General features: G+C 40.0%; 2 protein-coding genes and 1 long non-coding RNA gene across 3 annotated transcripts in view; 1 reads left to right on the forward strand and 2 right to left on the reverse strand.

The window, feature by feature from the left end:
* Positions 1–15,697, forward strand: part of LOC145434831 (lutropin-choriogonadotropic hormone receptor-like) — a 509,016-nt gene that overhangs the window by 131,318 nt on the left and 362,001 nt on the right. The window lies entirely within an intron of this gene.
* LOC145434873 (uncharacterized) lies at positions 6,985–11,015 on the reverse strand. Its single transcript, XR_013913599.1, has 4 exons — positions 10,722–11,015; positions 9,620–9,697; positions 9,307–9,413; positions 6,985–7,490 (listed from the first exon to the last, which is right to left on the reverse strand). It is a non-coding gene; the product is annotated as an uncharacterized LOC145434873 (long non-coding RNA).
* On the reverse strand, positions 12,928–14,307 carry LOC145435768 (uncharacterized). Its single transcript, XM_080313045.1, has 3 exons — positions 13,899–14,307; positions 13,642–13,825; positions 12,928–13,271 (listed from the first exon to the last, which is right to left on the reverse strand). Exons 1-3 carry the CDS (start codon positions 14,246–14,248, stop codon positions 13,173–13,175), a joined length of 633 nt encoding a protein of 210 aa, XP_080169171.1. The 5' UTR covers positions 14,249–14,307; the 3' UTR covers positions 12,928–13,172.

Raw genomic sequence — 15,697 nt, forward strand, 5'->3', positions numbered from 1 at the left:
ACGGCAACATGCGGCCCGCGGTGTGATTTTGAGCTTCCAGCAAACAGATTTCGTTCTAACATGATATTGTGGCCCGTGGTCTGCAGCAGTCCCCCACTGCTTGCTTACTATATCAAATTTTGATGACTTTAGGTTTTTCTTTGGTATGCGTGTGTCTATAGCGTGCGAGAGTGGATCTATGTCCGTCAACACGAGACGGCCTGCATTGCTGGTATTTACGTATGAACTCAAGCCTAATTAATTGATATCTTGGTAAATTTGAAAAAAAAATACTTTCTCTTCGCTACAATGCATGATACCAGAAGCGCGCACCATACGATCATTACAGGAATTTGGAGCTGCCCGCAGAACGATTCGGTCTTACGTGATAGTATTCAATTCAATTCAATTCAATTTGTTGCTAATATTTTCATCATTTCAATACACCACAAGACTACGGGCGATACAATGAAAGATAGGAAGGTGTCGAAACGACTTGGAGTAGTCTTCGAAATAAGACACCCATGCACCTGGCTTAGGCGATGTAAAAAAGGAGGCATGCACACTGAATGAAAAGTAACAGAAGATAGTATAAAAGAACAGGAGACAAAATCGTCACAGTCTGCCGCCATTCTCCACTACTTGCTACCTACATCAAATTATGGTTGCTGTAGGTTATTCTCTCTTTGTTTCGGGCGCAAATAAATGTAATTGTTAATTATTCTTTAGTACTTTTTTGTGTCCTACATGCAGCCTGAGTTCAAAGAACTTCTTGATAACTTTGATCGACCACAGATGTATCATTGACTTCAAAAGCTATTGAAGCACACTACGGTAACATATTCGTCAAATGCTATTTTGTTCTCTATGATTCAAATTTAAAGTTTACATTGTTTACGATTGATCCTATATGAAGATAAATACGAGCTTAACCCTTACGAGGTGGGGCCATATTTTGCAGAATTGACCTTCACTTTTCAAATTCACACCTTGACCCCACCAAGACTTGAATCTTGGCCGTTCCAGTTTAAAAGTGGGCGGAGTATAGCCCTCTACCGATTCCACCCTTGGTCGACACCCCACGACATGTATAGGTTTTTTTTAACCAGTTTGAATAAACAAAATTGTTGTCCAAAAATTTTTATCCCTCTATCAATTATCAAGGCGGACCCTCAGGATGGCGTCAGAGAGAGAAATATTTTGCTTCAGTGCGCAGCCACTGTTGCCTGTTTTCAAACACGCCGTCAACCATGGCTGTAAACCGCGCGGTTCGTCAGATATAAATGGAAAATACATATAAAATTTTCAAATGGGCGTGGTCAGAGAGTGGTCATCAAGGTTAAGTTCATGATCAAGACTCAATCGGACTCCTACCGTCTGGTTTATGGCATAAAACAACGCAGCATGCTTTCTGTTGTCATATCCAACCATTTACAGGCTTAGTAAACCAGTATATTACTCATATGCCGTCTGAATTTGCACTTTAACTTGACCTAGATCTTGAAAATCATTGAAGCGTGACCAAAATTAACAAATCCCGCCCAGAAAATTCTCAAGAACACGTTTTGATGTTTGAAACGGTGGAAATTTTCACAGAATACCGTACATGTCGACTTCTGATGTTCTGGTAGATTTTCGGACAATATTTCCCACTCGGAAAATATCTGGAAATTTCAGGAGATACCCATTTTTCCATTTTATTCCGATTTTTTATTTTATTTTTGCAGTAAGGTGACAAATGCATCGGAAAAGTCTCAGCTTTTCAAAAAACGTAGTACCCGATGGCGAGGGCGTCTGAACATGGTGAAATCGGTCTTGGAGTCATGCCATATCATATATGATAAACCCACCCCGTAAGGGTCGATTTAGGAATCCGGCCCGCTAGGCGCTAGTAGGCCTACTTCATTTTCCCATATCCGTCCCGCCGACTGCAGAAGTTGCCCGCCCCTGCTGTTTATCATGTCTCGCTTTTTTATATCGTATATATTCCCCACGAATATTTTTCAAATCATAATTGATGTGTGGCTGATGTTGGTGAGTTCGGTAGAGTATGATGTTTAGATGTTTCGTAATCGAGATGCGAAGCTTGGTAGCTTCGAGATTCGTATCCATGGGTATTATCAGTTTTGAAAACAACAGCATTCAACAAAATCTTCATTGAAACTGTCACTTTCCGAATTACTTGCAATATGTCTGAATGATGTACAGCCCACGACCGAGATAAATCCATCCGTATACCAGCTTGATTACAAATATTATGTAATACAGTTATATTATATTGTGTTATACAGTATTGAGTATATTATGATGTAGACGAAGAACATATATGTCTTCACCAATAACGTATAAACTACACAACCCGGTCAAGGTAGTTATAGCATCTGTTGTGTCACTTCAAAAGTTTAAAGAGTTAGAGTTAAAGTTATAAGTATGGCGATTTTTTGACCTATAAAACGGAAGATTTTTACCAAATAATCAAAATTTGGACATTTTTACGTTAAAAAACTAAATTTAACAAGATTTTGCGGTCAAGATATTTATAGCATCTATTTTGTCACTGTAAAGTAGAAAGAGTTACAGGTATAAGTAGGGAGATTTTTTTGACCTATAAAACGGAAGATTTTGAACAAAAAATGAAAATTTTGATATTTTTTTATCCTAAATAACTTAATTTTGACAAGATTTTGCCCTAAAGTATGTAAGATAGGTGTTTTCGCACATAATGATAGAATTATACTCCATATCTACATTTCTGGATGGAACTACCTGTCCTCATGACGGAGTTGGGCATGAAAACAGTTTTTTGACTGAAAAATTGACAAATGTTTACATGAAAAAACTTCATTTCATCGAAATCTGGACGTATGAAGAATATTTAAAACTTGTTGTAGTACAACGAAAGATACTTTCCTACATTCTCGGGCAGAAGATGTCTGTCCTTACTAAGTAGTTTGTCAACAATGGAGAACGAACGCTCAACAGCAGCAGTTGTTGGCTGGCAACACTGAATCTGTGCGTACACTCAGGGGTGGCTTTTGGGGTGGGCGAGGTGGGTGGTCGCCCGGGGACCCCCTGGTCTAAGAAAAGCCCCGTATCCCGATAATCATCACTACTCTGCATGCGATAGAATTACTTAGTTTTGATGCAGTCTATCCTTGCACACATGCAATAATAGACATGGCTGAATCCAGCACCTGACCGAACCTTCGTGGTGAAAGATAGATAATAATAGGAGATGCGAAAGGGGGGTCTGGGGGGCGGAGCCTCTCTGAAGTTACGGTTAGATGCTTATAGGGGCCCCCGGAAAGTCTCGCCCACGGCCCCCCGTTCGTAGGGCCACCACTGCGTACACTGTTGTTGATGGTGACCACCGTATTGCTTCATTCTGATAATGTTGTCTACATCACAATATTTCATCATGCATTTCTTGATATAAGAACCAATGCCCACGCAATCCTGCCTCAGTTAGGATAATGCGGTACGTTGAGCATGACTCCATGTCAACCTATTTGTTTCATTTGGCCGTTTATGATTCCCAATGAGCCGACAATGGGTCGTCTATAACGGTAGGCCTATACAGACACAAAATGTCAAATGACATTCATCGACAGTGCAAATATCTGCGATACAAACGAAATACCGGTTGTATCTAAAAAATTTGACAAATTTGACAAAATTTTAATTTATTTTCACATTTCAAAAATGCTCCCTAGTTGTGAGTCATTACGCTAGGCGGGTGTGTAACCGCAGTAATCATAAGATTACCGACATTCTATCAAATACTTTTATATTACATGATCTAGTCCAGGGGTCGGCAAACTTTTCAGCTCGCGGGTCGCATTCAACATTTAATTACATTCGGGGGCGCAGTGAGGCCAAATTGAATTTATAAATCAAAACGCAAGGTTTTATACGATTATATAAAGCAGAGTTTCTTAAACTATATTGACCCAAATCCGTGTTTTAGTGGCATCTCGCCGCCATCTTTTTAAGACGAAGCCAAGTTGCTATAATGACTTTTCCACGTGTCTCGCTTATTGACCGATAGTCCCAAGACAGTGTCCTCGGAAATCTACAAACGATCCAACGTTTATTCGACCTTCTCTTTTCGTTTGCAATGGCCTTGACCATGGTGCAAAGGTCCACCAGGCGGTAAGTGTCATACCTTTATGTTTGTTGAACAACAACAGCAACAACAACAAACGATCCACCGGAAATCGCGCGAGGCGCGAAAAAGATCCGTTGAAACTGAACAAATATTACATACTTAAAAGATCGCTCTTATGCCATCGCAGCGAATAATTCTACCCTTCGCGACCCATACTTTAAGAACCCCTGATATAAAGTAACCGAAGACTTAGAGATAATCCATATTTATAATAAAACAATTTAAATGTTGATTTGACGATAACGTACATGCGTCAGAAACATTCACGAGATTTTATGAACCCACCATCCTCAATCAATTCGTAAGAAATAACGGATGGAAGTAGGTCTTGGCGATTCTTAGGATAGGATGGAAATTTGATCACGTGAACAAAGATCGGCTTATGGATATGTCGATTCCGCGTTTGGTCAAGCATCAGGATATACAATGCTGATACCAGAGTGTTACCTTAAATGAATTGAAGCAACAAATTCATTATAATAATTTCATATTATGACAAGTAATACATATTGCCTTGCCATCGACGCCGGAACAGAAGTAGGCCTACCTATCAGTTGAATATTTTTTCATAACATTCATCTTCACCCATCCGCTTTTTGTAATACTTCGGACAACTCATTATAAATGAGTTAAGACCGAAGTTTTAAATGATTTACAACTAACTTCGCATATAGATGACGAATCCACCAAAACACGCACCAATCGGTTTTTTTCAAGTACAACACTGAAAGTTCTAATCTAAAATCACAATTGTGATCCGAACTAACCCATTTCCTTTTCGATTGTCTTGGATATTTAGCAACCGAGGCGTTTCAAAAAGGTCCGGAGGTCAGGCGATTGTGCAAATCGGAAAATCGTGATATATGATATATCAATAAAGAGTAATATCAATTCGCTCTAGTAATTTGATTCTTTAATGCAAATTTTTATCAACTTTTGTATAACGTTTCTCGGTGCCTTCGCGGGTCGCACAAAATGCTGTCGCGGGCCGTAGTTTGCCCACCCCTGATCTAGTCCATAACAGCGTAACCCAGCAAACACATTACGGCAAGCGGATATCCATCGGATAACTTGTCATTTGGCCCAGATTCATCCTAGTGCCATCCGGTTGCACCGAGCGTGTCGACTCCTGGTGTTATCCAGTGGGTGACCACTGACCATCCATCAAGTCATTTCTGAGTCACTTCCTGGCCACTGTAGGGACAAAGTCCGGTTGGGACCGATATCCATGGACTATCCACTGATCAACCCTCTGAATACTAGCTAGCTCCTGGACCTGCATATTTCCTTACCACAGGTTAGACGACGCACAAATACACTTACACAAGATTGATTTTCAGGCAAAAAGCTTATATTATCGAATTGTCAACAATAAAAACTAAGCAGCAACGAGTAAAATTAACAACGGCTCTAAATCACGTCAAAATCAATCACTCACCCAAGTTCAAGACATACAATAAAGCAACAGGTGGACTCAAAAATATCACAAGCAGTCGATCAATTGATCAATCAGGCTAAAAATATGATGACTACGAAGTATGTACACTGGGAGGATTACAGAATACCACACATACACAACTTATCAGAAATACCAGAGGTTGGCAAGTTTTGAAAATCATTATAGGCAATAATAAAAACTGCAGCAAAGTAAAGCACATCATTGAGTCAAAGCAACAATAATTGTCAATCAATCAAGGTAAAGAAGCATGCACACTGGAAGGATTACAGAATACGACACACGGACAAGTGTTGAAAAATTATGATAGGTCGAAGCAATTACCTAGAATTCTGCCTATGAGAATAAAACAAGACACGCACTGCATTACACATGCACATTAGGGCTCTTCAAAAATAACTTTTTGTTCTCAAATCGTGCTGGCTACTTGATAAAATTGTTAGGTTACCTAATTTAAGCCTACACACAAAATTTGGTTCAATTCCAGCCAGTAACCGCTTTGCTACAGAAGAAAGTTCCTATTTATCATATAAAAATAAATAATAAAAAATTTGAAAATTTTCTGTTCACCCCATGAAAGTGTTAGGCTGTCTATAGAAACGATGCTCACCAAATTTGGTTCAATTCCAACCAGTGGAATTGGAGTTATTGCCGTCGAAAAATTTGGATTTGAATAAAATAGTATTTACGGTGAGCACAACTATAATAAATAAACAAAGAATCGGTCACCGTAATTACTATTTTATTCAAACCCAAATTTTTCGACGGCAATAACTCCAACTCCACTGGTTTTCAATATTTATTTTTATATAATAAATAGAAACTTTCTTCTCCTGTAGCAAAGCGGTTACTGGCTGGAATTGAACCAAATTTTGTGTGTAGGCTTAAATTAGGTAACCTAACAATTTTATCAAGTAGCCAGTACGATTTGAGAAAAAAGTCATTTTTGAAGAGCCCTAATGCACATACACAAATGTATCAGAAAAACAGAGGTTGGCAAGTTTTGAAAATCATTATGCAACAAGACATAGCGATACATTCAAAATTGCCGTGCAGTAAAAAAAGCACAGCATTGAGTCGAAGCAACAACTGTCAAATCAAGTTGCAAAATTACGTTCACTTTATGAGAATACCACAGAAAAAAAATTCAAAGTGGCAGGTTGAAGTTCTTCAATGACAGTAAAAAGACATGCACACTAGGGAAATACCTGACGTTGATATTTAAGAATTAAGATGGCAAGTTTTGAAGGTGAAGAGGTAATACGAATAGAGATACAAAAAATAGGATGTTATATTCTGGTCAATTGCTCGTTACGACATCCTCTATGTGCAGATCTGTCACACATTGAGCAAGGTGCAGTATAACAAACAAAGCACTTCTACTTAGGTTTTTCAGACATAACCAGTTAGATAGCCCCTATAATGTAGTAAATAGTGAATGCAATTTAGAAATCGCACTTTAATTGGAGTACCATTATATATTTTTCGCGTACATCCCGCAATTTTGAAAGCGGCCAACTGCAGTAACCTGCAAGTGTGCGACTCGTTCTACTTTTGGAATGTACTCAAGTAGTCACAATTTCAGATCCACCTTTACTTGAGCAGCAAGGATGACTCACTTTCACCCCTTTTTGATCGTATATACCGTGTCTAGAGCGGATGAAAATAATAATCAGCAGATTCAACTGTAACTTGTAAAAAATTCCACAGCAAGCAATGCACACTTGCAATCAACAATCTCTCTAGCTGGAAATATCTTCAATCTTCATACAGGTCAAACTTGCAACGAGGTCAAAAATTGGTATGAGGGAAATGACTTTATACTGCATCCTCTTCCTCGTCTGCGTAAGACTGAGACAGGATATGGACTTGTTCTGCATTCTTGTCCTAAAATAATTAGCAAGAAAATCATTACAAGCGAACATGAAACGATCCTTCAAAATGCTGCCAATTCCGAACGCTTGCAAAATTCATTCAAACACTGACAAAGTACAGCATACTATGCATAAACGCCCAAATCATGAATATTAAAATTTATGATCATTATAGAACAGTGGACACTAGGGGTGTTCAAAAAAAACTTTTTTCAAATTTGATTGGCTTAGCTGGCAAATCATTAGGTTACCTAAAATACCTTGCACAAAAAATTTGACTCATTTCAATTCGCAGATGCTGAGGTCATCCAATTAGAAATTTCCATCATTTTTCAAATAATAGTATTTACGGTGGAAAATTTCACCACTCCGACATGATCAAAAATGCCTAAGATGTAGGGATGCTTTTTCCCACTCATTTCCATCTTTACAGGGGCCTATGGTAGAGTTTGGATGAAGACATCGCCAGTTGACGAATGAAAGATATGACACGGATTAGCTGGAAATTAGTAGACTTCATTGAAATAGCTAATAGACACGTTCAAATAATGGTGATATACATTGCAAATAAACTACTTTTCACACTAATATTAACGACCACGAAAATGAAAAAAAAAACTGACACATAGGTAAATATATGAGTATGGTCATGGTCATAGGCGCCGAGTTACGGGGTGGCACCCCATTCAATATGCTGAAACGCCCGCCGTCTGCGATTTCAAATTTTCGTATATCTCTATTGTCTAGTCATTTCGATACGACATCAACGCTGTCAATGAGCAAGTCCGTGATATCGCGTAAATGCCAACTATTTACCATTAACCGATACACACGCAAATAATTGAATACGCAGCTTCCTAGGCGGCGACCAACTAATGCTTGAAACGCCCCAATAAATTGTAACCCGGGATTTCGACATGCATTTGTCGTGTTGTCAGACTAGGTTCCAACCCATTGTGCTGTATTCAAGTTGGCGAATTAGGCCTACGGATTAGATGCGCCAGGCGAGGCCTACAATATTCGTATCGTAGGCCTCGGATGCGTGCTTTCTCGTTTGCTATCATCTGTAGGCTACCGATTCTTGTCTGGTTTATACACTCGCATTTCCTCGATGTCACTTGTCGGTGTTTGATTCGTTGATAATACTGCGCATTGTGCAGTGCACGGCGTTGAATTACGTTGTCAAATAGTGAAGCAACACGAGGTTTTCTGTGGCGTAAATTCTGAATTTATTCGATTAGTTCGACCGGGAACCTTCTATTTTCCAATACAATAAACTTCATTGCTGGACGGACTCGAGCTCAACCATATCGCGGATCGAATTTCAAACCATTTAGCGCGTCCGCATGCACGCTATAATCGCTGGCATGAAATATCACGTGCGCCAGGCTATGCCTGATATCATTCCAAGCCTGAACTACCGAGTCTACAGCAGGACTGGCGCATGTGATAACATCGCTGGCCTAAACTATAGCGTCTGCTACATGCATCAAAGGATTTGCCTGCTATCTCTACTTATTTGATTGTTATGTTATACTGGCTTAAGACTGACAGCGTCAAATTGAATAAACCTGAATCTGCGCAATTGGCCACGAACAGACGCAAGCGAACGTAATTGATTAGCGCTAATACTGAAACATCAGAAGATGCATGTACTTAACCGTAATAAATGATGCTAACTTGGTAAATTTGAAGAAATTTCAAACCCCTCCCTTGTTTCATGTGGTCACCCTATGTAGAAATAAAAGTCGGCGCCTATGAGTATGGTTACGCAATATAACCATTACCCCCTCTGCGCAATATATTTAGACAATCAATATTGCATCTACCTCATATTGCTGATTTCTGTTTTTGGATGGTGCATGGCGCAACACAGATCTGACTTCAATCTCGTAGTCTTTTTCCGGAACAGTCGTAGGAATATTGCAACAAGCACCTAAACAGGAAGATTATAGTAAACAATTTATAGAGACATAGTAAACAATTTATAGAGACAACTAGTTCAACCTACGATATACAATATCTTGTATAAACTCAGTGCACACTGCACACAGAGCTTTCTTCCCAGTTCTGTCCAACTTTATCAGTTGCCACTCTATTGGGAAACTCAGCGCTAATCAATTAAATATACCATATACTCACCATTTCCAGTAGGAAATTCCCAGCAGAATGAACCTAGACGACTCTCTCTAGGAAGGGCTACTTGCTGAGACAACGTATCTGAACAGATAAATAACAGTCAGTGGCACCTCAAACACGCAATAACGGGCATGGGTTGATTAAACGTAGTCAAATAATGGTAATCTTATAGCTGTCGAACCGAGCGCAAAATTTAATAAAACAGGTCTCAATATAAAGCTACTTTCGCACTGATTCAGAAAATATAAATTAAAATCTGGTCCGGGCACTAAACCCCCCGAAAATTGCCTTTAAAATCCGAAATCGGCATTGTTTCTAACAAAGGTAGCGGCAGTAGACAATGACAAATCAAATGTCTAGAACTGATTGTGACATCATTGAGCACCTTGGCAAAGTCGTGCTGAATATATATTACAATGATATTCATGAACCGCTGTGCCTAATGGAACAAACTGTTTTGTAGATCGGCCTGTTGCGTACCAAGAAATACGCGTTGATAGTAAATTCTACGATATATGTTTAGGCTTTTGTGCTATAATTTATATTTATCCAAATTTTTGAATGCGCGACGACACAAACTATTCACATTACGACTTATTCGCGCTACAGCGATTGATACGACGCGCTATACTCTGAGAATCACGGGGAATACGGCAAGCGACTTCGCCAAGGCGCCCAATGATGTCACAATCAGTACGAGACATTAAACGGTCATTGTCTACCGACGTTACCATTGATAGAAACAATACCGACTTTGGCCCTTCGAGGGCGATTTCCGAGGCATTCCAGTGCCCGGACCAGATTTTAATTTCTCTTTTCGGAGTCAGTGCGAAAGTAGCTTTCGATTGAGACCCGTGTAATTAAATTGTTCGTTCTGGTCGCCAGCTCTAACATTAACGTTGAGTTATCAAGTTGGAAGTTTCTACACAGTCATCATTGCATGAGCTGAGCATAAAAAATTTCAAGTAATTCATAACTTACATACGGTACCCAGCTCAGCTTTCTAGACTATATATAAGAGTTAAATAATTTTTTTACAAATCAAACGGTCATAACTGCAGATTTCTTGCTGTTTCGGTACCATATGGAGAAATTAAGCTCTAACCTGCATTTGGTAAATTGGTGATGCACTGTCCGTAAAATCACGACATTACTGGCAGATTTCTTCCTTCACTTTTCTTCAAGATGCTGAGATTTCTTTTCGAACTGTTTCGCCTGAGCTTCAGCAAGATCAGTATCACTGGTATCAGTGGAACATGTGCGTTTTCTTTGAATCTTCTCGTGACCACCCGAATCAGACCTTGAATCGGAATCATATTTGGTAGATCTTTGTATCCGTCGTCTTTTCCCCCGCATCCGATGCCGAGCTATCCAAGTTAGTATTGCAATATAGTACTCAAACCATATAGGGCTGGGTAGAATTAAATATCGGTACTTCAATAATGCAATTTGGAAGACAAGCATTAATATCATGATTGAATACCAGCAATCACGACTCTTGAGTAGGGATGTCTATCACTCAATTTGGGTTACGGGTCTAATTCAAAAATTCTGATAGCTTGCGGTCAGTCAAATGTTACCTTCCAATCCATTTCCAGTCATAAATCACAAAACAGTAACTCTTACCTTATGTTGATCAAGAAATCAGGTTTGGTTACAATAAAAGGACGTACTATAACAGTATCAACTCTAAACCTACCTACCTACCTACCTATACCGAACATCCGTCATAATTGCTCTTTAATACTACATAGGGATTCAATATCCAAGCGCATTTTCGTTGTGCACATACGCCACTTCTGACTATAACCGTATCATTATCATTGACTGACTACACTGCTACAACCAGTGGTTATGGTTAAGTAATCACCGAGCTAAGTGGCACACAGCAAATGTCGAAAATGCTTCTCGCCGCTGACGACAATTCACTTCAAAGAATCACGGTTCAAACTTCCCAGACGAAAATTTGAATCACGTGAACTGGGCGCGCTGCGCAATGCACCACTGCGCATATCGATGAAAAAGGCTAATGATCTCATTCACTTCATGCATGGCGCGATGCACGAGGAAAGCTCGTCAATCGTTGAGTGGTATTCAGCGGGGTGTAACATCACTTAGCTATATAACATCGGTAAAACATTATGAGGTACAAAAATTGTAATTGTGAAGTTTATTACATGCTCGAAATAAAAGTACGAAAGAGAATGTACCATATCGAAGTCGATAATAGAGTATACCATTAACTATTAAATATACCAGCATATAATCCCTGTAAATTATATGGCGATCAAGTCACTGTGCGCAGTCGCCATTTCTGCCGACCCATTGAACGCATTCAAGTGAAAAACGCTAAACATCTCACGGCATGACGCACGCGAAAAGTTCGTAACATCTTTCGAAATTGCGAATGTTCACCGCAGGAACAAACAGTAACACGACAGCTAAAAGGGCACAGAAATGGCAATGTTTATAAGCTTGAAATGTAGGCCCGACAGTGAATATTGACCGTTCAATGCCAGCATGCATAATCCGGTTACGTGACGTCGCTATGAAGAATCACGTCCAGTGACGATTTTCCTTCAAATTCTATTGAAATATTTTAAAATACTGAAATGTGTGCAATTTGTGCATATCAGCGTCGGGAGTTAATGAGAGGTTGACTTTATAGCTGAAACAAAATGGAGCTATCCTCACACTGTCCGAATATGATATCCATTGGAATTCTGATTCGCACTTTCAGTGGACTATCCTGAATATCGGTGTGTAAACGTGCGATTTTCTTTCGAACTGTACTCTTGAAATATTTCGAAAGGATCAAATATGTGCACTTATCAGCAAGAATTTGATATGTGGACTTTTTAGCTGAAGCAACATGGAAATATCCGCACACTATCAGAACGAGACATCCAGTGGAAATTAAATTAGGACTTTTAGTGGACTATCCCAAATGTTTTTCCGTGTGTATGTCCGAGGATATCCGAACCGGACATTGTCGAACATGGATAGCCAAGTATTAGCCCACGTCTATCCAACCGGATACTGGGACACTCGGTCACTGCTTGGATAGCCCTCGGCAATTATGTGTTTGCTGGGAAGCAGCTGCATTGCGAAGTCCAATAATGCACTCTGAAGTGAGCATGATCAGTCCACGCTTTCTTTTTAGGTATAAGGGGTCCAATGTTCGCCATGAACTCCTACAATGTACGATGCGTTCGGTTGACATGGATATATTGATTTATACAGAATCGCCGATCCGTCATCGATCCCAGCACTACGTATATGGTAGTCCAGTCAGGTTCGAGTTGAAAGCATCGCATACATCACTATTTATTTGTTTAATTGGCAAGCACTACTGAGAAAGCGATGAAGTGATCAAATAGTAACAAAACAGTATCCTATATAAAGAACAGGGCGACGGAAAAGAAAATTGTGTAACAGAGTTCAACGATATTTGACGCAAGGTGGCGCAAGTAGGCTTATATAAAAGTGAGATTGAGAACTGATGATTGGTGGCATCTTTCAGCTTACAAATCTCTCAGTGCGATCATGATAATGACTACATGACTGGATATGAAGGGATATGAAATCCACCATCGTTTCGTATAACCGAATATCTCAACGTCTTCGGCGGAGTTCTTACTGCTCCTCTTGCTCCCTACAAATGTAATGGAAAAGTGAATGCATAACTTTCATGATACCAGACACACAAGCAAACACAACATATGTCAGTGATATCGCGATTTATAAAATGTAACTAAATAATGCATCGCAAGTAGGCTACCGTAAAACCTTCGCGATTCATTTTGATACGATACCCTGACTAATATTCCGCGTGATAAGCTGTAGAATAAAATGTGAAAGATCGTTTAGGCAACGTATCAACAATAGCTAACCGATGTAGTGATATAGAAACAGCATTCCGTGCACTACGAATGTATTTGAACTTTCATCGTACCACACTAGGGATGCTGCATGGGGAATTCCTATACCTGCTGGCTGCTGCGATATAGACCATAACAATTTACCCGATTTTGATTCTTCCGCGTTTTAATACTCAACGCGATTCTTGATCTTCGTCGCGGGGTAACGAAATTCACTCTCTTCCGTTTGCTCTCAAGTTTTAGCGATACAACTCGTGACGAGGTAGCAGACACGGAAGCATACGTAATAGATTTGGATGCGTTCTGGCATTGGTCTTTCTTCGGAAATCTACGAAGTGTTAAAATACATTTGAAAATTCTTTCCGCAATCTCAAATTCGAGATTGAGTAAGCTAGTTATACCTGTATAACATTCGCCCAGCTGATATGTTCACCTTTTCCCATCCCCCGTGTATATCTTCGATGATGTGCTTCTCCAGAAATATCCTCAGTAACTTGATAGCCTTTTCCTTCGTGACCAATCCAGCGCAACGCTGCTGCCTATTCAACACAGCGCACAAGTCTTTAATGGCACGGTTGGCCGTAAAGCAATGCTCATATGTTCGCGTGTGCCTTCTATGTCGTCCGCAGCGAACATTTGCGCGAAATCCATCCACTATTTCGTTCCACATTCGTGTAGCTTTGAATGCATCGTTGTTGCGTTGCGTAGTTGAGACTTCGCTCGATGCAGTGGTTTCAATCTGAGACGCCATTACTTCGATTAGACGTCGGGTTGTCTCTATTCCCCAGAATAACTTGAGTGTGAATGTAATCATTTTACCGACAGTGAAATATATATAGCAATATAGTTGAGCTTTCGCGCGCATAATTCAAAACTGTGTTGTGGATTTGCGCGCACAATATACATCACAGTTTCAAGATAGAGCGCAATGTGAGTTCTGCGATATACATCCATACCCAGCTTTCTATCTACTTATACACCAGTATGTGTCTGTCAATTACAATTCTTATCAGCACGTGTCATTATAGGTGAACCTTGATATCGTAAGATAACAATGGAGGGGACCGCCATGTTGAGAGAATTCAGTATGAATGCCACTGTGTTTGTGTATCTCGGTATGCTACGAATAAACTGAGATATTGTCAGTCCAGAATATATACTGTCAACGTGATGGGATGGTTTTCGGTCGTAATTTGAAATTTAGGTTGGATAAAAATGCGTTCGATATGTTATGATAACTCGGTCAGTGATGAGCTACATGTTTATTACAACTTCAGTACTCACTTTAATCTGATTGTGAATATGCGTACTCACGATGTGCGATTGATTTTGAACGGAAGTACTTACCGTATCCGAGGAAATGAAACTGTGAATTTAGACGAATATCTTATCGCGTGGTGAGGTGTGACGTCCGACAGTGTTTCCCGTCGTTATGAAGGCCTCCATTCATCTGTCAAACTATCAACACGTTGGATTACATCCTGTGTATTGGGTTGATCAATCGACCTTGTGGGCGTGTATTCAATCGTCCACCGTGTTGTGAACAGTGAGCAGTCTGAGCACACACCCCGCAATCGGCGCTCATTCATGCATCATGCCTATTGCGTACTGTCCACAGCTGTAACTTGGATTGAGTAGGCCTAGATATTAGAAGTGCACTGATCCGGATCCAATCCTGTTCGATAAAATGGAGTCCAGATCATTACCGGACCCTGTTCTATCTCAAAGTACAAGTCCGGATCTAAAATTATCCTGTACAAGGTTGAGCAGGAGCCATTGAGCATCTATTACCATGCAGTGTCAGGTCGCTACTGTCGTCGATATTTCTTTAATTACACCATGGCAATACGCTGAAGTGTGCTATTGAGGATTTTTCAAAATTTCTGTGCAATGCTGAAGTCAGTAGAGTCCAAGTTGACATAAATCATCGGCGGAAACTAACAGAAAGTCACTTCCCTGTAGTAGAAATTTAGAATCCTGTCCTGATCCGGATCCGGCAGTCGGGCCAAAATGTCAATCCGGATCCGATCCTGTTAGAAAAACGCTTGCCGGATTCCAGTCAGGTGTGAATTCCAAATCGTGATCGTGTTCATCTCTAGTATCTATATTTTTTTATGAAATTTACATCAGTACGCCGGGGTGCTCGTTTGTTGCCTCGCATGCCTCTTATTTACATGGTTTGGGCGAGAGCGGTTGTCTG

This window comes from Botryllus schlosseri, chromosome 3, assembly GCF_051294905.1.
Source record: "Botryllus schlosseri isolate E-star chromosome 3, Bs_hap1, whole genome shotgun sequence".
NCBI classification, from domain to species: Eukaryota; Metazoa; Chordata; class Ascidiacea; order Stolidobranchia; family Styelidae; genus Botryllus; species Botryllus schlosseri.